General features: G+C 39.2%; 1 protein-coding gene across 6 annotated transcripts in view; it reads right to left on the bottom strand.

Annotated features, from left to right (window-relative positions):
- The window catches only part of LOC130912005 (protocadherin-9), a 284,657-nt gene that overhangs the window by 239,111 nt on the left and 20,228 nt on the right, over positions 1-25,318 (bottom strand). Inside the window, exon 3 of one of the 6 annotated variants that reach the window (XM_057829742.1) lies at positions 22,101-23,530. The exons of the other annotated variants lie outside the window; for them this stretch is intronic. Within the exon in view, the coding sequence (XP_057685725.1) occupies positions 23,237-23,530 (294 nt within the window). The 3' untranslated portion in view covers positions 22,101-23,236. Of the gene's footprint in view, positions 1-22,100; positions 23,531-25,318 lie in introns of those variants that run through there. 6 annotated transcript variants of the gene reach the window in all.

Raw genomic sequence — 25,318 nt, 5'->3', positions numbered from 1 at the left:
GAAAGAAACCGTCTGTTCACAAAAAAAAAAAAAAAAAAAAATCTGAATAAAGGGCTTATAGAGAGGAAAACAACTTGTGACTGAGAAATATCGCCCTTAGGTGTAACGCAAAATCAAACGTATAATAATTATTTAAAAAAGAAAAAAAAATGAGAAACTACCCTCAAGAAATGTTTGAACAGTTAGTCAAATTCCTTTTATTTTCAACAAATGATTGTTATCACCATATTTCATCTTTATTAAACTTTTAGATTAAACTTTTAGATTATTGTTTTAAGATTATTGTTTACTAATGTGCAACCAAATGTGTTAGAAAAGACAACTTAAAGACTGAATGTGATTGACTTCATATTCAGTTGTGAATCATTTGCTTGCAGTTTTCACATCAAAACTGATTGCTCAACATCACAAAGCTGTATTAGCTTCTTTTGTGATGATTTTCCATGCCTTCACAACCTCTTTTCTGTCGTTGATTGGTATTCCCTGATGAGCGCGGTTGTTATTTGGGCAGTGGATTTTGGGTCATTATGTTGAAGCACAAGGACAAATTTCCAAATCTCGTTGGTGGCATGTTGCAATTTGCCTCACTGTTGCAATACTTTTGAAAGGTGTTTAAGACACATGGAGTTTTACACAGCTCAGATTGTCAAGACTATTGGGTTATATTTCCATATAAAGGAGTAAGTCACTCACTTAAGCTCTGAAAATTATTCACCAGCATATCGTTTAGTATGGAGTGGGTGTGGATGGGATCTTTATCTCCGGTGGGTTCATTCATAAATCACATCAGAAACAGTCAGGGCCGGCCTAGGCCATTTGGGGGCCCTAAGCAAAATAATGCCAAGGGGCCCATATTTTTGGCACACCATTTCGTCACAGTGTACTGTGAAACCCATACATGCAATCCAACCCATACGTCCATATTTTGTATATTAATCACATTTTGTTGCACTGCATACTTCAAACTTCTCACCCCAAATGATTGTCAGTACTTACAGTAGATAGCACCAAACCTTTTTCTAAAAGAGGGGACAAAAAGAAGTTAACAAAGAACTTTTATTTTTTAAGCTTGAAATTAAGTATCAAAACTCACAAAAGTCAAACAAAGCAAACTGTGGTAAAAAAAAAAATAGAATATAAATTAAACAATTGCACGATTGGGGGCCCCCTAGTGGTCAGAGGCCCTAAGCAGCTGCATAGTCTGCGTATAGGCTGGGCCGGCCCTGGACACAGTAGCTTATAAAATCATGATAACAAGCGGCCTTAGCAGTCAATTAAATCTGTTTGAAGACTAGTAAGCAAGGTAGTTTTTAAAAGTTATTGCTTACTACCCGATCAGCTGTGTCAATAATAGGACCTGGGGAACTCTTGCACTGTATCAAAAGGATCACTAGCACTCTGAGATCAAAATAAGCAAAATTACGATATTTCTGCCTCAAAGTCACATTTATTTTTTTTGAAATGTCGGGACAGTATTGCTCAGTTGTAGAGTAGTCGTTCCCCAACCCAGAGGTTGTGGGTTCACCTTGGTGACCTCGTCAAAGGATCCTTGCACGTGATACTGAACCTCACATTGCTACTGATGCTGCGTCATCATTAAGTGAATGAGGATACACTGTTAAAGCGCTTTGAGTGCTTTGAAGGTGGAAAGGTGATATATAACTGTAACTCTTATTTACCATGTTAATACCTACATACAAAGATTGGATTTTAACTGAAAAACGAAAAAAAAAATAAACATGCATCATGCCATGCAGTTTAACCTTATTCGTTTTACAACACGTGTGTAAAATTTGGCAATGCCTATTTTGGAAGGTTTGATCTCACTACCCATGCTCTGTTTACAGGTGAATGAAAACATGCAAATCTAGGCAGAATCTAGATATTGATGCTTACTTTTGTAGTCTAATTTCCACTACCAAGAAAAACAAAACTCTACAACAGAATTAAACACACCTCTAGGATTTAAAGAGAACTACAGTGTTTTAGAAATAGTCTGTTTTGGTTTAGATGCATCATATTAAGAGCTTTTTCCATTCAATTTTGTTATTTTTTATTTATTTATTTTGCTTTCATCCTCTTGCTCCATGAGTTCCTAAATAAAGTATTTTGGGGTTGACGAGCATTTGCCATAGATGCAAAAATGTTATTTAAGAGGAAAACCTTTGTTCATTGATTTAAAAGAGTGATTGTGCTTGTTTTGACCAAACAACACCAACAAATCCAACAACACTAGATAATATTTCATGCTTAAATTACCATTCTAACAGCTGTTACTTTGGCACATATTAATGGATAATTCAGGATTCCTGATACATCAGCGTGCACCAGATTTTTGATACTGCTACCGGTAACTGCGAATTTACTGAGCGAGAAAAAACAAAAGAGAAGGCTCATTGGCAAGATTCCTGCAAATGTCTTCCAAGAGAAGGAAAACAAATTCAACGTGTCAGTCCAACTGCCACGCCTGTGATTGCAGTAATACGGTGTGGTTCTTGAATTGAGCTGTTGTCTTTGCACATAGGCAGCAACACGTCCAAGTCTATCAGAAGTGTCACTATTTAAAGCGATGCCTGACCCAGTACAATACAATTTCACAAACAACAAAACGCGCACTGTCACTATGACACTAATAAGAATTGTTCGCAAGATGCCTTTGTTTTTCTGAAAGACTAAGTTAGATTCAGACCTGCACAAACATAACTGCATATAATAACTGTACGCATTTATGGCCATATTTACATTATTCAAGCATCTTGCTCGGAGCTAAATGCTTTGTTTTTGATCTGCAATAAATACAAGATTATATGGGTGTTATTCCCGAGTGTGAACATGCCGGGCACACCTGCTCGTATTCGATTTAACAGCATAGTCAGATCATTTATTTTTATTTTTTTTCTAACTGCCGTGTCATGTGCGGCATTGCTCCCTAGAGCCAAGGTAATAGTGAGAAAGCCACCCCTTTCCAAAGCAACTCATGTTTACTCTTATGCAGAATGACAAGCACATGCAGAGAAACTGACAACGTGCAAGTGTAAATTAGGTCCCCTGTCTTCCTCACATTAATTATGAATTAAGTATAATTGCGGTGGGATTTGCCAAAGTCAATTTGTTTGGACTGACTGTAATGTTAAGGTGGCCCGCACTAACAAGCTCTAAGTTATGTTTTTAAGAAGAGGTGTGTCGTTGTCACCAGCCAGTAATGAACAACAAGAAACAAGGTGCGCAGGGAATGAAAGTGTTTCCATTTAAAGTAAATTATTGGTAGATGAGATAGTGTTCGAGCTTTAATGTTGATAAAAGCATTACTTATTATATACTGTACAGTAAAATTATATCGGAGAACTGAATTGCTTAAATGGGAGAGGATACAGTGATTAATGAGCAGACTTCATGAACTTAAAGTGCCAGTGACACGAAAAAGCATGTTTATTTCATAATACACGCGGTATTTTATGCCCCTGAATGATATGGACCGCTTGGATGTGTGTGGAAGCGATCGCTATATTTATTTAGTTTTTTGAATCCCGCGCCATGAAAATGAGTGACTTCCGGCTTCGGTCTTGCATTGAGGAGGAGGGCGCTGTGACGTGTACGGTAGAAGACGTTCTCTTCACTATACAGTGTACTGTTGTGTATGAGGACGAAGGATTCAGCTGATTTTGCGGATTAATACTTTTATTTTTTGCATCACGCCAGCCAAACGGCTGCAGAAAAATCATTCTGTATGCGGGAGAGGCGTATGCGCCTTTTTGGAGTTTCAAAAGGTTCCCATTCACCGTGGATATTTACTGTGGGACCATTGGACTTACAAGGAAGTGAGTAAACATCTTGTTTTGTATTATGTCAAATACGAATACAGTGATTACAAAGTAAACACTATAAAATTCCTTTAAATATAGGACTACTTACGTTTGATCATTGATAGGCATGTAAAAAGCTATCCTCATGCTCATTAGCAGTTAGCTGTTAGCGCGTTAGCTACACAACAACTCCAGCCACCCTCCTCCAGGGAACGAACTGTAAATTGCTCTCCGCCGGGCGGTTTGCCGATCCGCAAAGAAACTCGACAACCGGGTCGTCATGTCAAATAATCCAGGCTAGTTATGTGTGATTTTCCACTTCGAAGACTTTGAAACATCCCTCGGTTCGGGTTAGCATGTCGGCTAGCTGTCACTCCTTCTGGTCTGTTTACATTCTCCGAAGCCGGGGAAGGGAAATTACATATGTCCGATTTAGGTGTCATAAAATATCGTTCGGTAGGTGTGACAGTAAAGGTGAAGTCGACTGTTTTGACCATTATGGAATAATTTTGCCATTTCGTCTTGAATAAATGGATTTTTATTATTTTATATTCCATTTAGCACAAGATTGTTATTTGTCATGACCATGCCATTTATTTAGCAATTGGGGAAAGTACTTGGGTAAAAAGAATATCCTGTAAAAATATTGAAGTAAAGAGACAGAAACAATGACATTTTTCTGCTCTCTTCGTCGGGTTTTCCTCATTGTGAATAGTTCCCCCTCGACGGGCTGACTGGTCCTTCTCAAGCCATTTATATTGCTATTGGGGAAAAATACTTGGATAAAAAGAATATCCTGTAAAAATATTGGGAGTAGAGAGACTGAAACAATGACATTTTGCAGCTCTCTTCGTCGCGTTTTCCTCGTTCTGAACAATTCCCCCTAAATGGGCTGAATAGTAAAACCGATGAGCCTAGTCTACCGCTGACGTCATCCACCTGTTGGGGACGCTAAAGCCCTATAATGGTAGGCGTGGCTAACCGGCAGATTAAAAGACTAATTTCTCGTCATCTGCGCTTTGCTAAATTGTTGTATATAGTCGAATCGTCTCAAAATATGATTCTAATTCACATAATAATGCCATTTAAGACTTTTTTTCTGGTGTCATATGCTCTTTAAACACATGTTAGACTTTTCCAAGAAGAAGGGAAGATTTCTGTGAACAGCAAGGTGAACCTTTGTAGGCTGTTAAGAATGCCACTCAAGCAATTATTCTTATGCGTAATTGCTCTCTAAATGAGAGAACAGAAATGTCGTGGATTTTGATTTTCATTTTAACCGCAATTTGTTTCAGACGTTAGGATATAAACTTTCAGCAAAAAAAGAATATTGGCTCCTGGACTAAACCGGACCTCAGACCTCTCTGTGTGGAGTTTGCATGTTCTCCCCGTGCCTGCGTGGCTCCTCACCGGGTACTCCGGCTTCCTCCTACATCCCAAAAACATGCATGGTAGGCTAATCGAACACTCCAAATTGTCAGTAAGTGTGAGGTTGTGCGCGAATGTGTGTTTGTCCCGATGTGCCCTGCGACTGGCTGGCAACCAGTTCAGAGGTGTACCCTGCCTCCTGCCCGTTGTTCGCTTGGATAGGTTCCTGCACCCCACGTGACCCTCGTGAGCATAAGTAGTTCAGATGTTGAATGAATGAATGAATTTAATAAATAGCAGCCTTTCCCAAATGTCTTAAGTCACACTATCCTTTCAAAGAGCCCAGCCATCTCAAAGTCAGTTCAACAGAATTACTCAGGATCATTAAATATACTATACGGCAACATGAAAACTGATTGGCACATCAGATTTCTGTTAGTGGTTACTTTAAAGCCCCTTTCAGACTTATATCCCACTAAATTCCTGTGTAATGTGATGCGGGGTTTACCTGTGTCATGGCTTTCAGACATGGGGAGATAAACCGTGAATAACCCGAGTTGGACACTTTCAGACATGTCCCTTGTTGGCGCTTGAGCACTCTCTGTGCAGGAAGGGTACAGGTTAAGATTTTATGACCCTTACATTATGAAATTTTTGGCCGGCATTGGCAAAAATATAACCACACATTTCCAAATATAGACGATTGACTGTCTCTTCCTTGGCTCTAAGAACTAGCAATTTAATTTTGATATGTTTCAAGTTTAATTTTATTATCTTTCCTTTTTGTCATTTTGATAATTGCGATGTCTGTTTACCACATTTTATCATACTGCGAAGAAAGACGAAATGACGAGCGGCCCGCCATGATATTTATGTCATCAGCCTTTGTGCTGTGACCCGGGAATTAAACGGCTGCTTTAACACATGCTGCGTCCCGGGTAAGCCCCAGACATTATACTTGGACGCGATCCGGTTAATCTCCGTCTCACTCCGTGTCAGTCAAGTCCGGAAATTGCCTTCAGACATAAGGACTACCGGTTTAAATCCGGGAATTTAACCGGCAGTTTAGCTTATGTATGTCTGAAAGGTGCTTAAGTTTAATGAGTCAACTAAAGATGGGGGAGGTGTTTGTAGTAGAGCTGTCCCAACTAGTCGACGTTGTCAACGTCATCCATGACGTAAATGCGTCGACGGGCAAAACATACTGTCGACGGGTAATGACGGTTTAATAAAAAAATTACATGCGGATAAAGTTACAATAAAGTAAAGTAGAATGGCGGGCGCTCGCGATGCAAGCGGTTGTTACTGGGACCCCCAAGGGGGGCGCTGTTATTTCAATGTGACCGGCATTGTCAGATTGAGCGAAGAGGAAGAAAGTGGGCGAGCGAGAGAAAGGGAGCGAGATCGGTGATTTGGGAAAGTGTACGGGTAGCGCAGAGTTCAGTGGCTGCATCCCCCACGTTTTTGTTTTGGTCAGTAAAAGTATTCATAAAATATTGTTATATAACATTTTTTAAATTATTATTAAATTTATTAAGATAATATACAGCTAAAGATAAATATATACATATATCCCGTGTATATATAATATAATAAGAATATATATGGAAACAGCACTGGCCTGCTTACTCTAATCCATGACTGCACTGTTAGTTACTTTATATTATAAAGTATCATTGTGTATACACATATAGTAGTATACTATAAAATTAATACTATATATTTAATTTTTGTTACTGTGAGTATGTGTACCTCTCATTCAAAATAATTGTGGTAATATTTCAGTGTGCCCTCTACTTTATCTATTTTCAGGTTAAAACAAACAAAAGTTGAACAGTTTTTCCCCCTCCCCCAAAAATGCGGAATGCACACCAGAAAAAGCATCAGAACTCACACAAAGTATTCTGAAAATGGTCTTCCGGGACATTGCAATTCATGTTAACATTTAGAACAATATCGACAATGACATACCACAAAAAGTGTAAGAATTTTTTAAACTCCTGTTAAAGAGGTGAGGTCTCAGTGTTTCCGATAACATTTTTCTTGCACTAGTCAATGCCAGCAGCATTTGACCTCATTGTTTGTGATTTATTATTGATATTTTTTATTTATTTATACATTAATAAAGAATTTAGGTGTTCCAAAATGTTTTTTGTGAATTAATAAGCGTCAACAAAAATGTCCTTAATAAAGTAATAATAATAATTTAAAAAATGATTTAAAAAATATCAGATTAGTCGACTAATCGTAAAAATAGTCGGCTGACTAATCGGGAAGAAATTAGTAATTTGGGACAGCCCTAGTTTGTAGAGTGAGGCTAGTAATTGTGGAATACCAAGAAAATTATCAGAATGAAATTAAATTAGCCAAAAATGTTGCATATGAACAATAAACAGATTACAAAAAAGACTATAGAGAGTTGAACGACCACTTATTTATAGGAAATGGAGCAACTATCATGACAAGAGATACAGTGTGCAAAAATGTCCTGTAAAGGAGAGCCTGTTATTGTGTGAGCAGGGCTAATTTTCACTCAGCAGGGTTATAATGAGCTTTTCTTCCTTTTATATAGGCTCGTTACTATTGGGAACCATACAAGCTTAGACATGACTGCTGAAGTACTGCAGATCGAGGTGCTATGGAACTGAGAGACAAAGTTGATTTTGTACTTTCTCTACCAGCTAATCTGTCATTCTAAATACAAAGGTGATAATTTGTAGTTATTTTTAGTCACAATTTTTTTGTTCCAAATTTATGCTAAACAAGGAGATTTTTTTTCAATTGTTAAAAGTTAATGCCTTAACCGCAAGTCCATATTGTATGCAGTTTAGTATTTACAGACAACAAACTATACATGTAAAAATAGCAAATGACATTTGTACTCCTATCTTCGAATTTTAGTGCAGCACTTTATTGAATACAAGACAGGGACATTTCTTTTAGCCTTTTTTTTTTAAATAGAAAATAAGGCATATCGGCTAAATGACAATTGGACCGGTACTTGTAATCCTATCCTAATTGTATGTTAAGTCAGGTTCATCAAACTGTGACATGGTTGGGCAAGACATGAAAGCAAAAACAGATGACAGGCAGAACAAATGTGATTAGATAACCTTTATTAGTCCCATTACGGGGAAGCTTGCCAATAGGAATAGTCTGCGAAGTTGGAAGGTTATACCAATACCGACAAGAAGATGACAAACATTAAAAGGTTATTTCTACTCCCAATTGCTGTCACTGTAGAAATCCAAAAAAATAAATCACTTTATTTGACCACAAATACAACACTAAAATATACAGTATATCCCTAAACAAAACATATAAAACCTGTGCAGGAAAAGAGTTTTTAGTCATTGCAATGCACTGGTAGTCACTCGCTGAGGAAAAGCCTCTCCCCACTGAGGCAAAGCAAAGAAACATTGTGCAATTGTAAGACATCTTGAAAGGTTTTTTTTCAAGGCTAAATTGCATGGGCTGTCGTACTTCACAGAGAAGTGAAAGCTATGATTTTGGAAAAGAAATGTAAAGAAGTGAATCAACAAGGGAATCGGAATGCACATAATACAAAAGGTGGCAAAAATACACTCTGTAACATATGGGTGTGAAGTAGCACTACTAAGATGAATACAAACAAACATGTTCTGATTGAATGACAATGAGCTAGCCAATTGGTGCAAGAAGATTAAAAAAAAAAAAAAACAAGCAAAGGCAATACTGCACAAGGCTTTTTCAATATATAGGTAGACAATGATGTAGGTTTCCAGCACACAGGCGTCGACACTGTGCTGCCGCCTCACAAACATTGCTTCCATTCTGTGGCTTATGCACTGCTTGTAGCTGCCTTCCACTTTGCCACTGTGTTTCAATCACCCATGAAACCACATAGATAAAGTAGAAAAATGGATGGGTGGAATGACAGTGTAGGCTTTAGAGGTTAAGGGATAATTTCCCAGCATCTTTTGCAGCCGCCTCTGACCATCTGCCTCTTTGGCACCAGGCTTACTTTCCTGGATATAAACCTGCTCTAAATTGGCATTCAGCTAAGCAGCCGGTCGGATAGACAGGGTTTTGGTAAGCTAAATCAAATGGTTATTGTACACAGGATAATAAACGTGGAGTAAGTGAAAACAACAGAAAGAATCTGTAGAATCCTGTGAAATTGGAGTGCTGCCATGTTTGCCTTGAAAGGAAATTGTTGCGCGAGTGATGACTGATGGAAAGTGAGAAACAAATTAGAGAGCAAAATAGGAGATGCACAGGAAAAAGAGGCACGAAAGATAAAACATTGGGGAGCAAAAAACGATACCGGTGCGAAGGCAAGGAAATGGGAGTTGAAATTGACACAGTGAAATTAGGGAAAGGAGAAAATAGAATGAAACCGTAGCAACAAAAGGATTAGACGACTGAGCTGTAATATAGGAAAAGAGTCTCATTCTTAGGCATTAATGGCTGGGGGAAAAAATCTACAGATGAGATTGACTGAGGTAGCCTGTGGTCCTGCATTTGGCTCAATGTACTATGCCAGAAAAACAATACTGGCAGTAAAAGCAAAAGAGAAAACATCAAGCTGCTATTAATCCGTAAGACAACCCACTTATTCTACACATGACAAGCCCTACCCAGAAAAATAATAACAAGGACAGGAGGTCTTCGGTAGCACATTTTGATTAGTATTCTCAGGGCAAGGTTTTGTTATGCTGAACAGCGAGGTAAGGCGAAGACATGATGACACTCTGTGTTAAGTCTTATTAGCAATCGCTGTTAACAAAAGGCGGATTTAGAAGTGGACCACCACCCAAGGATTGGGCACTGTTCCCACATTCTCATGAGCGCATCACATTGAACTTGGCATTCTAAAATGCCACGTTCACTCTAACACAAACTCAACCTCACACACAAGATAATTACGCAAAATGGCATCTTTACCCAAGAAAATGAACTTAAGAGCCCAAAAGCAAATGCTAAAAATTCTCTGTCACCTCATGTTTACATCCAATACATATTTGCATTTTTGTGTCTGCTTGTTGGCTTGGCATCCACTACTTGGCGAGGGGGGCTAAGAGCCAGTTACAGCGGTCCCAGTGTGTGGCCTCCCTTGGCACACGAGCTGAGGGCTGAAACATTAGCTGAGGGACGACTGTTGTGGCAGAAAGCTTCTCTGCAGACAAAACCTCTTAATATTCTTTCCAAGTCCATTAGGGCTTCAAGAGATTGGCCAGAATTGATTGCTCATGCTTGATATTACCAGACTTTTTAAAAGGCTCGATCCACATAAAAAAATAGAACTAGCATGCAGGAAAGCCCAAGGTAAGCTTTGAAAACCCCATACTAAAAGGGATTTCTATCAGTCTGTTGTTGGAATGATTGAGGAAGTCTCTCTTCTAAGCAAAGCTTTTTGTCATTTGTCATTTACGTTACCCTAGACTTTATTGACAATTTTATTGCCTTTTTGAGTAGGTGGCTTTCAATATTTTTTTTGTTTCACTATGCACTCCAGCAAGATAGCTCATCATACTTTTATTCAATTAATCTACTGACCTCTGCACAGCCTTAACACACACATGCGCATACTTGAAGAAGAAAAGGATGAAAGAAGTCCTTGTGAGACCCTAATGCAGGAACCAGGTGCAGAAAGCAAAGATCAGACACTAATAATACTTTATATTTATGTGTATAGATAATTGCACGTAGTATGCCAGTAAGTAAAAGTATGTAAATGAAGTATTGTATGTGTAGCATATTATCGTGTTGTCGCCCGTGTTATCTTTGTAATACATAAAGGTTATGTTTAGACCGGTTGAAGAAAGTCATCTAAAAAAATAAAAGACCACTGCAAATGTCAGCGTTCTAAAACTTAACAATATGTCTGTGTAGGACTAATAATTAGTTTCAATGTCATTGGTGGCTTTTAACCATACAGGGGCATTGTAGGGGTGAGTGTTGGGCCTGGATAATATTAGAAATTAGGTCAGTATAGGGTCAGACAGGCATTATGAGCACATCTTGTACAAAGTTGACACGCAGGGAGAAGAAAATTAGAAAATCATGTTGGATAATAAGAGTTGACCAAGTTAGTTCTGTAGAAAAGCTACATGAATAATACACTATGCTGTATGTATATGTGTGTACTCATGCACAAAACCAAAAGTGACAAACTGACCCATTGCTCGCACAGCAAAAAGGCTGCAGCCTCCTCTATTCAGTTTGGAGTCACACTGAACTGTCATTATACCAAAGGTCTTCATGCTGGTCATCTTCACTACTGTTCAGTTTGCTGCTTTTGGCTCCGGAATATGACAAAGGACCATGAAGATAATCAGTTATAGTGTAAAAGTATGCTAACTGGCGTGTCTCCTCATTGAGATACAGCACACAAAATAAGAGACTGATAAGACTCTGCAAACCTTATGACCATCTCTAATCAGTTAAGAGTGCCAATGCTTGTCTATGGAGCCACATGGAGTCACATGGCGCCAAACAGTGTGTTCTCAATCACAGAGTCAAAACAAGATCAAAGAACATGATCCTTCTAGATGTTAATCAGTCCCGCCGCCCACTGTGTTGCATTAAATCCCCTTTGCCTTGCTCTGGTTATGAATATCAACCCAGAGGCTGTGCTATTAATAAGTGGACAAGCACACACTTTCTTATGTGGAGATATGGACGAAGGCATCCAATGATCTTTATAGAGGAACAACTTACAGCAGCGTTGACTAAGTGTTGAGAGAGTAAAGCTCCATCATCACTACCCTCAGAGGCACACATGCATAAAAATGCACACAAACACACACACATGCACAGTACTCATGAGGGATTCCATATGATATATGGCCCAGGGCAACCACAGTCCAGAGTCTGTGGTGCTGAAGGAACTTCATTGTTCCCTGGTTGGAAGCTGTGCCAGTTTCTGGGACACTGAAATACCCGAGAAGGCGTACAGCGAAGTAATGTCACATGACAAATTGAGCCAACCATTTTTAAAGAACACAGAAGGAGGGAATTAGGGCAAACATAGGTCACAACATTTGGTTTACATGCACAATCTAATGATACGAAGGTGCCTGTATTAACACATTGCCTGCCAATGGCAACGATAAGTGTAAAATAAATTTAAACTGGGAGGACTGACTGTTGAATCAAAGACAATTTTGAATGAGAGGGCCGCCAGTCATCATTCACTAGCCTTAGTCTGTCAAAATCGAATAGACATCTAGCGTCGTCAATGACAGCTGAGCTAACGTAAAAAAAACATTTATGTATTTCAATCAAAGTGGGATATATATATATATATATATATATATATATATATATTTTTTTTTTTTTTTTTTGATAACCTTGAATTCCAGGTTGAATTTTGCCAGGAGGATTCTTGTTCATTTTGTTCATTTTTGTTGTTTGTTTATGTGCTTTACAACTTTCATAGACAACATTTTAACGGCCAGATCTTAATTTTGAAAGGGAAGTTCAGAATTTTTGACATTAGGTGTTGAGGCAGCAAAGCAAAAAAAATGGTAAAAAGTAACTGATAAATTTATTTTGAAGTAACTTATTTACTTTGATAGTAATCAGTAAAGTAACTAGATTACTTTTTTAGACGTAATCAGTAATCAGCAATTAAATTAATTTTTCAAGTAATCTGTGACAACACTGCTCGTCAACCAAGATTAAAAAATATATATATATAATCACGCAATGCACATGCAAATAAAGCTCAACATATTACTGCCCCTTGAGGCACAGAAGACCTTAAGACCACAGCTCTCGGCTACAGCTTTAGCAATGCAAAGCTTTAAACATAGACCATTCTGGTTCAATGTCCTCAGCTTCCACAGGGATGTGAGAGAAGCTCCTTCTGAGGTGGGAATTAAAGGTCACGCGGACAGAATCGTACTCCAGATGTTCCCAGTCCACCCGAACTACTCATTTGGGCTTACCAGGTCTGTCTGAGGCTTTCCCTGCCAACAAACCCAGCTCACCACCAGGCGGCGATCAGTTAACAGCTCAGCCCCTCTTTTCACCCCAGTGTCCAAAACACACCGTCAAAGGTCAGATGATATGATCACAAAATCAATCATTGACCTTTCGCCTCGTGTGCTCTGATACCAGGTACACTTATGAAAATCCTTGAACATGGTGTTAGTTATGGACAATCCATGATTTGCAAAGAAGTCCAATAACATGACACCACGTGGGTTAAGATCAGGTAGGACGTTCCTCCCAATCACGCCCCTCCGGGTGTCTCCGTCATTGCCAATGTGTGCATTAAAATCACCCAGGAGGACAATGGGGTCCCCTTCAGGGGTCCCGTGAAGGTCCCCATTCAAGGACTCCAAGAAGGCCGAATACTCTGAGCTGCTATTTGTTGCATACGCACAAATAACAGTGAGAGTCCCCCCCCCCAACCCTAAGTCGTAGGGAGGCGACACTCTCATCCACTGGGATAAACTCCAACACAGCGGCGCTCAGCCGGGGGCTTGTGAGAATCCCCACACCCGCCCGGCGCCTTACCCCTGACGCAACTCTGGAAAAGAACAAGGTCGAACCCCTGTCCAGGAGCTTGGTTCAATAGCCAAGGCTATATGTTGAGGTAAGCCCCACCAGATCTGATAGCACTCCACCGCCAACGCAAGCTCTGTCTCCTTCCTTGTCAGTGAGGTGACGTTCCACGTCCCCAACGCCAGCTTAGTAGCCTAGATCTGGTTCGTCTAGACCCTCTGCCTTCCCTGCCACCCAATTGGCAGCGCACCCCACCCCATCGGTCCGCCCTGCGAGTGGTGGGTCCATACGGGTGGGGAAAAAACCACGTTGCTTCTTCGGGGTTAGCCCGGCCGGGCCCCATGGCAGACCCGACCACCAGCCGCTCGCTGACGGGCCCTACGTCCATGCCTGGCTCCAGACGTCGGCCCGGGCTTCCTCCGGGCAGGATTTCGTTTTTCTTTCCTCTATTTATTATTTTATATATCTCCCTCCTTCTATGTTTCTTTAACAAAAGTAATAGTGCAGATTTCATATTGACACTGTCAGAGAGGTATTCATTTCACATCTCCATTACTTTGATAAGCAATTTGCTATGCTGGGTAGTTACACTGTGTCACACTGAGAAGTGAAAACTGTCACATACCTTTATAAGGTAGTTGGCTGTGCCAAAAGAACAAATAATGTTACTCTTGCATTGGATTTTATTGGAATGTGCTGATGTACAAATTAGATTCTTGCAATGCATTTAAATGAGAAAAGGAGTCAGCTAGTAGAGAAAAAAATCCTTCAGAATGCTCGCGTTGGCTTTTTTTTTTTTTTTTACATAACCCTCTTTTATAAATCACAAAAAAAGCATTAGGCTTTTAGAAAAACATCTATTTTTGGATGGCAAATAGTCATCCAATAGTTTCTTGCTTACTAGTTGCTTTCTTTCTGTCTTTTGTCACAAGAGACAAATGAGGTTCACGCTGAAATAAAAGAAAGGTTTCCCGGAAAATCTGTTGCGTAAAGAAATAGAAAATACATTTTTGTGGACATATCCATTATCGGCATACAGTACGTTATCATCACAAGAAAGTCTGCAGAAAGGAAACAACGGTAAGGCTCTTTGTGTGGCCTCAGATAGGCTAAACCAATTTTAGCCTCATCCCTGTCTGTCTACATCACACCACTACATTCAGCCTTCACTAAGGGCCATATTCTCCCATGTTCGTAAGCCAGAAATGACACAATTCTCCAGCTGTGCATAGTCTCCTGTTCACTCTCGTATTCATGCACTCTGGTATTCCTTGTCAAATATAGGCCTGTGTGCATGCTTTGTGCATTCTACCTTGGATATAAGCCTGTTTTCTTTCCAAAGGCTGTAGTAATTCCAGTTCCCCATGAAGGTGAAAGCTGCACATTATGATTAAGTTATCTTCCGGCTGATGGTCCAGCAATAGCTGTCTCGTGCTGACGGTGGACATGCCTGGGCCATACACTCACCGACTGCCCATAATGTGTATTATATCTATTATCCCTAAGGCCAAACATCGACATTATATAATATTAAATGGCATAAGAGATCAACACTAGCTGTTTTTTCTCACCTCTACAAGACTTTCCTCCTTCAAACATGTAGCTTGAAATTGCTATCGAAAGTGCGGGGGTGTAACAGTTTACAACAACTACATGGGTTCAATATTAATTTGTTTTTATTTCCTTCTACTATCTGTCAAATACATAAAATTACCTCAGCAGGTATGTGCCACAAGTGAGGTTTCAAGGCACTGCTGATATATAGAACTGCAGGCATAATATGGCATAATAGTATAGACAAAGTGGTATGAATAATTTAATTTTGTTTGATATAATTTCTACAAACACAAAAAAAGGGGAAAAAAAGTGATCAAACGGTACAGTGGGAAGGAACAGTGCACATGTCCCAACGGTGATTTTCAAACAAAAGTACTGTATTTTTCAGAGTACAAGCCACTTTTTTCTTTCCGTTTGTACCCTGTGGACTTCATAACAAAGAGGCTTATTAAGGGATTTCTTTCTTTTTTGGGTAGTGGGCTGGGCAGTAAGCATTATATTTTCTTGTTAAATATTTTAAAATGACATTTTCATTTCATTTCATGTCCTTCCACACCCTGGCGCATTATGATGACATTGCCGCGTAAAGGGGAAGTTAGGAATTTTCGACATTAGGCTTAATCTTCGGGGTAGCGAGGGTTTAATTAGTTTGTGGAGTTGATTTCCACAAATTCCGTGCAGTTTGTCAGTTATTTGTTAGTTTCAGGGCTCGGTAGTGACTAAGCTAGCGCGAGTCAATGGTCTCATCTTAGTATGCCAATAGAAAAACAATATATGCGCGCCTGAGAATCACCAATGACCCATGCAATCAAAGGTGTTGGCTGTTTTTAGGATAAAGTTATTAAAAGTTACCATTGCATGTCAATAATTGTAGTATGAACAGCAACATTTTTTTCACCGGTGTGTTATGTCGTAGCCAGCAACAAGTGACCAGTTTATATTGTTCCTTGTTCTTAATAGGGAATTTGTGGAAACTTTCATTTGCCAATTTCATCTGTCTGTTTCCACAGCCTCTAAATACATATTTCACTATGTTGCCATTCTTCAGTCAAGACTCAGTAGACTGATACTGCATTTGAGGAAGGTGAAAGTTTTCCAACCTCCGACCAGGAAAAATATCGTTGGAACACCAAACGAACTGGGAGGCCCCAGTCACGAAGTACCCCAACATCACGAGTTGCTTCAATCTGACGTCACTCGACAAAATGGTGCTGCCATCGAAAAGCAGATTGTCAATATTTAAACTAAAGAAAGCAGTTTACATTGTGTGCTATTTACCTTTGCCACTATTTTTCCTCCACCATTTGATTGCTCACGAGAATGCAGGTTTGCTGGAGGTCAAAGTATCTTTTGATGGCCAAAATAAAAAACAACTTATCGGGATCAGTCATCTTGCTATTTACATTCGCTTGGAACGCTTTGAGATCACAACTGGTACCATCCGAGTAGGATAACTCCGACCACCTTCCTCGAATGCAGCATGACCACGAGTTGCCGAAGCACTCCTCTCTGTTGTGGTCGCGTTACGCATCTAAAAAAATTGTCCTGCAGAATTAAATGGATTACGGCAGTTTGGTGTTACAATGTTTTGGCCGCATGGATATTTGGAACAATGATCAGCATTTTGAATATTTTTGACTATGTTAAATCTGCTAATATCATTTTTTTATTGACATGCTAAGATAGGACCAGTGACTCGCGCTAGCTTAGCCACTCCAGAGCCCTGAAACTACCAAATAACTGACAAACTGCACAGAATTTGTTGAAATCAACTCCAACGACTAATTAAAACCCAGCTAACTCGAAGATTAAGCCAAATGTCAAAAATTCTGAACTTCCACTTTAAGGCCTTTGGACACTAGTGGCAGACCAGTGTGAAAGTGTGCGCGCCAATCCATTCATTGTGTGTTTGGGAGGGGACTTCTCAGCCAAAGTGGGGAGGGGCGTGGTTTGTAAAGAGCGGCAAGTCTTAAGTGAATTTTCGCCAAGGAGTGGGGCCAAAGATTATAGTGGCAGAGAAGGGTCAGGCGAAATTCAAAATCCAAACATTTACATGAAGAAAAAAGCACAAATGCGAACGGCCACAAAACAAACGCCAGTGAACCTATCACAAAACACTTAGAAAGTAGAGATGTGCCGATCGATCGGGTCCGATCAAGTCATTTTCAAAGTATCGGAATCGGCAAAAAAATATCGGCCATGCCTTTTTTTAATATATATATATATTTTAATTAAATCATTTTCTAATTGTATTTAACGTTACAGACATAATATGTTACACTCATCCATAGTCTTTAATTTAGGCTTAAGGTAGGGTTATCAAAAATATCCCGATAACGGCGGCAATTATTTTATTAAAAAATGTGTCAAGTTATAATATTTAACACTATTAATATATGCGCGGCACGACCCTTTCACTCATTGTCGCGCTCAGTCTGTAATGACGCTGTTTTACCTATACAGAGAGATAAAAGGCCGCGCAACATGAGAAGAGTGAATTTTGGCAGCCTTTGGAGCCTTTCTTCAATTGGCTAAAACCTTGCAATCCCTCTCCCTATGATTAAAAATATCATGGGAAGCAATGTGGGGAAGCAAGGTGGCAAATGATCTTTGTCTTATCACTTTAAGTTATTTCCCAAAGCAGAGAAGATATATCCATTGGTAGCACGACACACAGTCATGGTTTTACTTCCCATCATGGTTCCACTTCCCATCATGCATTGGGGCTGCAGTATCATATACTGAAAGCTCAACAAATACAGTAGATGGCAATATTTAGTCACAATATACAGTCACAAGTCTTTCTATCCGTGGATCCCTCTCACAGAAAGAATGTTAATAATGTAAATGCCATCTTCAGGATTTATTGTCATAATAAACAAATACAGTACTTATGTACTGTATGTTGAATGTATATATTCGTTCGAGTTTTATTCATTTTTTTCTTATTGCATTGCCAAAATGTATATGATCGGGAAAAATTATCGGGAATGATTGGAATTGAATCGGGAGCAAAAAAAAGCAATCGGATCGGGAAATATCGGGATCGGCAGATACTCAAACTAAAACGATCGGGAGCAAAAACATGATCGGAACAACCCTATTAGAAAGTAATGTGTGGTCGTGACTTAAATTTTTTTTTTTCTAACTTTAAAATTGAAAACACCTGATGGTTTAATGCTGTTCAAAGGGTACCTGTAAGTCCGACACCAGGTATCCTGAAAGACTGAAGAAGGTACAACCCCCCCAAAAAACCCAAAAAGAAAGCTCACCAAATGCAAGCTATGGATGAGGCTCTGTCGTTGACCACATAAACAACTGAATGTCAAGACAGTCACCCAAGAACACTTCTGCTTGCTCAAAGGTAAATTAATGATTGATTTGTAAAAATGTACCGGAATATATTTGATAGCATGTAGTAGAAACGTAGATTTAATTACAGTATTAACATTACTTTGCTAAATTTTGACTGCCTACTTGTTTACCAGCCTTTTACCACAAAAATAGAATAAAATATAACTAATCCGTCAAGACCCCAGCACTGAAAGTCCAAAGTAAAAACCACAAACTTTCTATATAAAAACGGAATATGTACTTACGTTTGGCCACGGACACACACGAAGAAAAGTTCTCCTCACACACATCTAGCATGTGGCTGCGGTCAACTCGACGGCAAGCTGCTCTGTCAACGTTGAGGATTTATTTACATCGTTTTCATCTTGCACATGTATGTTTATGATTTAAGCTGTTTATTTAGAACCACTGGATAATATTGAAAATCCAACTGAATGTAAAAGACTGCTTACTGATCGCCACAAAAGCTTTGGGAGAAAAATCTGAGCGAACACATGACATAACATTACTAAGTAGCTAACGTTATAGGGCTAGATATTCTCCCTGTGGAGTTTCTCGTTTTTAAGTTGCGAGTGGTAGCATTTCGCCTCAATTATAATAATTGTCTCCTCTCTGTAAAGGTTAATACCATGGAAATACCACTCCTCCGAATATTAGAACTGCTTCTACACGAAATTCATAACAAAAAAATATTGCCAGCTGTGCTCGTGCCATTCAGAAATTTGAATTACCGCCATCATCCATAAATTGTTCATTCACTCAGTTACTGTCAATGAGAGAATTGGACAGAAACTTGGGTTGTCTGAGTTTTCCAAGGGGGCGGGGTTTTGCGATACGTCCATTGGAATAAAAACTTTGCAAAAGAAAAAAAGCAAGAATTCAAACTGCCACAACACGATAGCCAATTGCCAAAGCACGACTGCAAATTGGCAAAAGCACGAACCCAAGGGTGGCGATTTTTAAGAGCTGTTCATATGCTTCAAGCTTAGAAAGCAAGGTGAAATGGATTTTGTATTCTTCTTTATAAATGCAGTGATTGTTTTTTTAAACTCAGGTTTTTATTTAAGAACTGCCTCATATTGAGACATGGGCACCGGTGGCCTAAACTTCGATGCATTGTATACAGATTATGTTTTTTTTTTTTCAGAATTTTTAAAAATTTAAGTTAGATATTTTTTCACGTCTCATGAAAACTCAGAATTCAATGAGTCATGTCTTTTTGTTGGTTGTGCAGAAATTTCCAGATAACGGATGTTGAGTGTCAGAAGTCCAGATCAAAGAGGGAACATAGCTGAAATTTGAATAAATCAGGTGCATTGGGTAAAAGCACACATACACAGAATATGGCCATAAATCTACACAACCTAAGATACTAAATCCTTGAATCTAAATTAGCCAGTTACATCTCTTTCACCGCTATGTGTTACGGCACAGCAATACAGCTCTTTTTCATAATTTCATGTATCTTCATCATGTCTTTACTTAGATTTTTTTTTTCAGGTTCTGCTCTATGGCCAGATATTGAATGTGCAAAAATAAAAAGATGAGTGTAGTTTGAAACCATGCTATTCCATATACCCCCGATGATAAAACAACAGACAAGCTATATTTTATGTTTGTGTTAAATATTCCCGTGTGCGGCACCTCGATGACAGCTTATTCGCTGGCAGATTTATCACAAGCCTTATCGGCTCGCCTCGTCAGACAAAGGTGTCGGAGCGCTATGTCTAAGCCTGAGGCACAAGACAAAGCATACTATCAATACGAATCTGCAGTCTATACATTGAACTGGAGTGGGTTGACACACATCCCTCAAGGAGCTATACATCACAACTTCTTATCTAATTAGCTCCCTGAAGAGCATTAAATGTCTACTAAATTACACATATATCTCTCTCTATATCCACTCTCTTCCGAGGAAACTCTTCTGCCAAGAGTTGTTACGCTATGTGGTCTCAATGAAGGGGATCTAGTAAAGATATTTTGCAATTTTATGGATGTGTATTTATTTGATTTCATAATAATTAATCATTGGTTTTATGCACTGCACTGCACTGCACTGTACCGTATACATAATGGTAAATACCGTATACTGAATTATGTACTCACCTGGCCCTCAAAATGTAAGAGTAAACATCTTGTAAAGAGGAAAAACAAAGCTCTAATTCAGAGAAAACTTATCTATAATATTTAAAATAATAATTTTAGATCCATTATATTCAAACAGCCCTTTCAGAAATCTCAAACAATTACATTATAGCTTTCAATTTTATTTACTCACCCTTGTAAATGATTTTTCGGGTCTAATTTAGTTAAACGCAAATATATTAAGGCAACAGACTTGAATACTGTATTTGCATAGAAAATTCATCATGGTGGATTATCCTTCTTTTTTATTCCCATGTTGTTAGTTACATTTAGCTTGAATATAAATCCTTGAAAATCCCCATAAAATCAGATTTACAATGTTTTTATGAGTGATGTTTCTTTTGCATTGAGTTAAACACGAATTTGCTTTATCCAAATATCATTGAAATGATCTTAAGTATGGTCAACATCAGGAGTAATAAAGATGTTCCTACAGAACATGCATGTTCAGAGAACACAATTTTATTTGGGGCATATGTGTACCTTCATTTTGTTCAAACTGGTTGCCCTGCACATTAATAAGTCGTAACTTCCAATTTTAATAAGTAAATTAAACTCACATGCCAATACGAGTTGTCTGGAACACATTAGACATTTTTAGATTTATTGTGTGTCATGTTTTCGTTATTTCTGAGATGCACATGCACACAGGAAACAGTGTAATCCACCATATGACCCTTCTGGAACAAGTGGAGGTTAAGTGCCTTCCTTTAGGGCCTTGCAACAGTATTTTTTTTTCTTTTTTCTTCTCCTTAGTATAATTTGTCTTTCCTGTTCAAGGATCAGCCTGGCAAGCCTTTGGTCACAAGTTCACCAATGCAAGCTTTAGTCCACTTTCTTATATTTTGAATATGGGTCGTATATTTTAGTGGCCCTTAAAAGCACAAATAAATGCCAAAGACTGTCAGTTGTGTGACCGCTGTACTTTCTTTCACTCATGATCTCACATATGCAGTGTATCACAAAAGTGAGTACACCCCTCGCATTTCTGCAGGTATTTATGTATATCTTTTCATGGGACAACACTGACAAAATGACAGCACAATGAAAAGTAGTCTGTGTGCAGCTTATATAATAAGATTAATTTATTTTCCCCTCAAAATAACTCACAATATAGCCATAATATCCAAACCCCTGGCAACAAAAGTGAGTACACACATTAGAAACTACATAGATCCCTAAATGTTTAAATTGAGTACTACTTGTCATTTTCCCTCCAAAATGTCATGTGACTCGTTACAGGAGTGCTGTCAGCATTGCTGCAGAGATTGAAGAGGTGGGGGGTCAGCCTGTTAGTGCTCAGACCATACGCCGCACTCTACATAAAATTGGTGTGCATGGCTGTCACCCCAGGAGGAAGCGTCTTCTGAAGATGGTATACAAAAAAGCCCGCAAACAGTTTGCTGAAGACATGTCAACAAAGCACATGGATTACTGCAGTACTTCTCAAATAGTGGGGCGCGTCCCCCTGGGGGGCACAGAGCCATCCCAGGGGTGGCGCATGTGACCTCGGGGAACATGCTTTTTTTTTTTTCCCGTACTAGAATAAAGTGTACTTGCACATTCACTCAGTGGGTGGCAGTGGTGCTCTCATTTTCAGAGTGCACGCAGTATTTTTGAACTAAGCAAGAGCACACAGAAAAGAGATATGAAGAGCTGTGCGCCATTTTCGAAAGCCGTTTTCCAGCCGGACTCACGCAGCGACACACTGTCTTCTCCGGTTCTCAAGTGTCCACCGGAGAAGTGCCATTTTCGAATTGGGATCGTCACGACGACCGCCCTCACCTACGGTTCTCCCTCAGCCGCTGAGAACGCGATTTTTTTCGGGCCGTTTGCCTTTTGGTTTTGACTTTTAATACAGTGGGAGATGAGGAAAGACCACTGTTTACTGTGTCTAAAAATGATTATAGCGGACAGCCGGAAGCCAAATCAATTAAGACGCCACTTAAAACGTTAGACCCCAATCTCATTGAAAAGCCGCTTGACTGTTTTTCAGCAAAAACGTGCTGAATATTGCCAACAATCGTCCCGCTTTGTCAGTGTTATATCAGTAAACTAGTGAGCACTGTTAGCATGCTCAGTGCAAAATAACCCCACACCATTGCAAAAGAGGTGATAATGTGAGCAGCGAAAATAGAAACTGTCCTTCTGTCCAAAGACACTCTTTTTTTTCCCCTTCTATTCAGATTTGTTTTTTCGGTCAAATTTTTTGGCATATTGTCCTCATGAGTTAATGTTTCTAATCAATTTGAATTTGTTATTATTTACTGATTTTATTACATTTTATTTTTCAGTATCAAATGGTCAAAAATGTACCTTGAGTGTATTTTTACAGTTGGATTTGACTTTTTTTTAATTCAGGCAAATTGATGCTCATTAAGTCTTTTCTGTTACAAACAAAACAATGTTAATAAAGTTATACTTTATTATAAGTTGATCTATGTTACTTTTTTTCTTTAATAGAAAAAAAGGACACAATGTTAGGCAGAGGCGTACTTATAATAGTAATATTATAGACAAATGATACTATTTCCAGTGGCGGCAGAGAGTTTGGGGGGGCGCGAAACATTTACGTCTTCCTTGGGGGGGCGTAAAAGAAAATAACTGAGAAGCACTGGATTACTGGAACCATGTCTTATGGTCTGATGAGACGGGCGGGCTTTCTTGTGTACCGTCTTCAGAAGAAGCTTCCTCCTGGTGTGACAGCCATGCACACCAATTTGATGTAGAGTGCGGCGTATGGTCTGAGCACTAACAGGCTGACCCCCACCTCTTCGATCTCTGCTGCAATGCTGACAGCACTCCTGTAACGAGTCACATGACATTTTGGAGGGAAAATGACAAGTAGTACTCAATTTGGACATTTAGGGATGTACGTTTTTCAAAGGGGTATACTCACTTTTCTTGCCAAGGGTTTAGATATTAATGGCTATATTTTTAGTTATTTTGAGGGGAAAATAAATTAACTCTATTATATAAGCTGCACACAGACTACTTTTCATTGTGTCAATGTTGTTCCATGAAAAGATATACTTAAATATGTGCAGAAATGCGAAGGGTGTACTCACTTTTGTGATACAACGTATATTAACTCAATACATGCCATTGACAATGATAGATGTCTAAATCGTTTATACTGGGAAGAGTGGCTATAAATGCATCTTTGGGTGCCATTGACAGCACTACAAGTCCAATCCATTTTAACTGGAAGGGTTGGCAGTGATCATTAATTCATTATTTCCAGACAAAATGGATATTTAGTGTCATAAATGGCAGCCAATGAGTTAAGGTTGTGCAAGATTTCTGCAACCTCACTGTGCAGTCCAGAAGGATCATATCCTAGAATCAGCCATTGAAATTTGGGGAAACCTTCTCAGGGAAACCTTTCATTTTTATTTTGACCCATAGAAAAAGGTGAGTGACTGGATATTGAATGAGAAAGATTACACAAGAGGGAGATGTCCGTGGGACAAGGCCATGCTGTCACTAGAGAAATGTGCATCAGTGAGAGATTAAAAGAGAGGGAGAGAGGAAAAATCAAGGATAAACTATTGGGCCCACTGGAAGCTTCTGACTTATCCAGGTTTTAACTCAATGCAAAAGCGTCAAGCATATGACTAATTTAGTGGAGCTTCAAGCAAATGCGCCGTGTTCAAAAGGCATCTGTCAGTTCTTGAAAAGATATGAGAATGACGCATATGTAAGCGTATTTAGTGAAGTCGGTATGCTTTGTGGAGACTAGACTCAGCTGTTCCCTCTTTACCCCAAATCACATTAAAGGCCCTATTCTTGTTGTCATGGTTATTGTTGCATTTCAGATGTTTTCTGTGATATACAGTAATTCTAAATGCCTTAAAAATGTTTGAGTATTCATTCGTTTTCTGTAATTATGCTGGAAAACAAAAATTGATAGGTGAAGGGCTGTGTCAGCAGTGTTTTCAGCAATAGTAATCTCTATTTTTCATGAATTTGGAGCTACAGTTTGCAAGTGCTGATTTCTCTCAGACTGTAACTTCCACTAAAATGTCCAAAAAAAGAAAAAAAAACTGAAATACATACTGCTATGTGTACATTTCTAATTATGCACTGCAATACCTTAAAATGTTTGTTCAGAATCATTTATCACATTCAAATTGGCACGACCACTCCACATTGTCTGTAGGTGTGAGTGTGTGTGTAAATGGTTGTTTGTCTCATTGCTGCCCTGCGACAGGCTGGCAACCAATTCAGGGTGTACCCTGCCTACTGCCCGTAGTTAGCTGGGATAGGCTCCAGCACCTCTGCGACCCTCGTGAGGATAAGCGGCATGGAAAATGAATGAATGAATGAAATTGGCACGACTTAGTTTTGAGAAATGTGGCGCGGATCGAAATGTCTTTGATCATCAAGAGTAGAGTGGGTTGTTCCACTGTGTGAAACTGGACCGTGATTGGATAAATACTGAGCTTTGCCCAACCCATCGGACACTCAATGTGTTTGGTGGTCTGTAGCTGTGTCCCAATTCAGGGTCTGGAAACTTGAATTGAGTATGTGAAGGCCAATTATGTCACAAGACTGCGCGAAGGTCTGTCCCAATCCATTCAAACTAGGAG

This window comes from Corythoichthys intestinalis, chromosome 1 (genome assembly GCF_030265065.1).
Source record: "Corythoichthys intestinalis isolate RoL2023-P3 chromosome 1, ASM3026506v1, whole genome shotgun sequence".
In the NCBI taxonomy this organism is placed as follows: domain Eukaryota; kingdom Metazoa; phylum Chordata; class Actinopteri; order Syngnathiformes; family Syngnathidae; genus Corythoichthys; species Corythoichthys intestinalis.
Note: the sequence above shows the minus strand (reverse complement) of the source record. Positions and strands in the feature narration are given on the sequence as shown.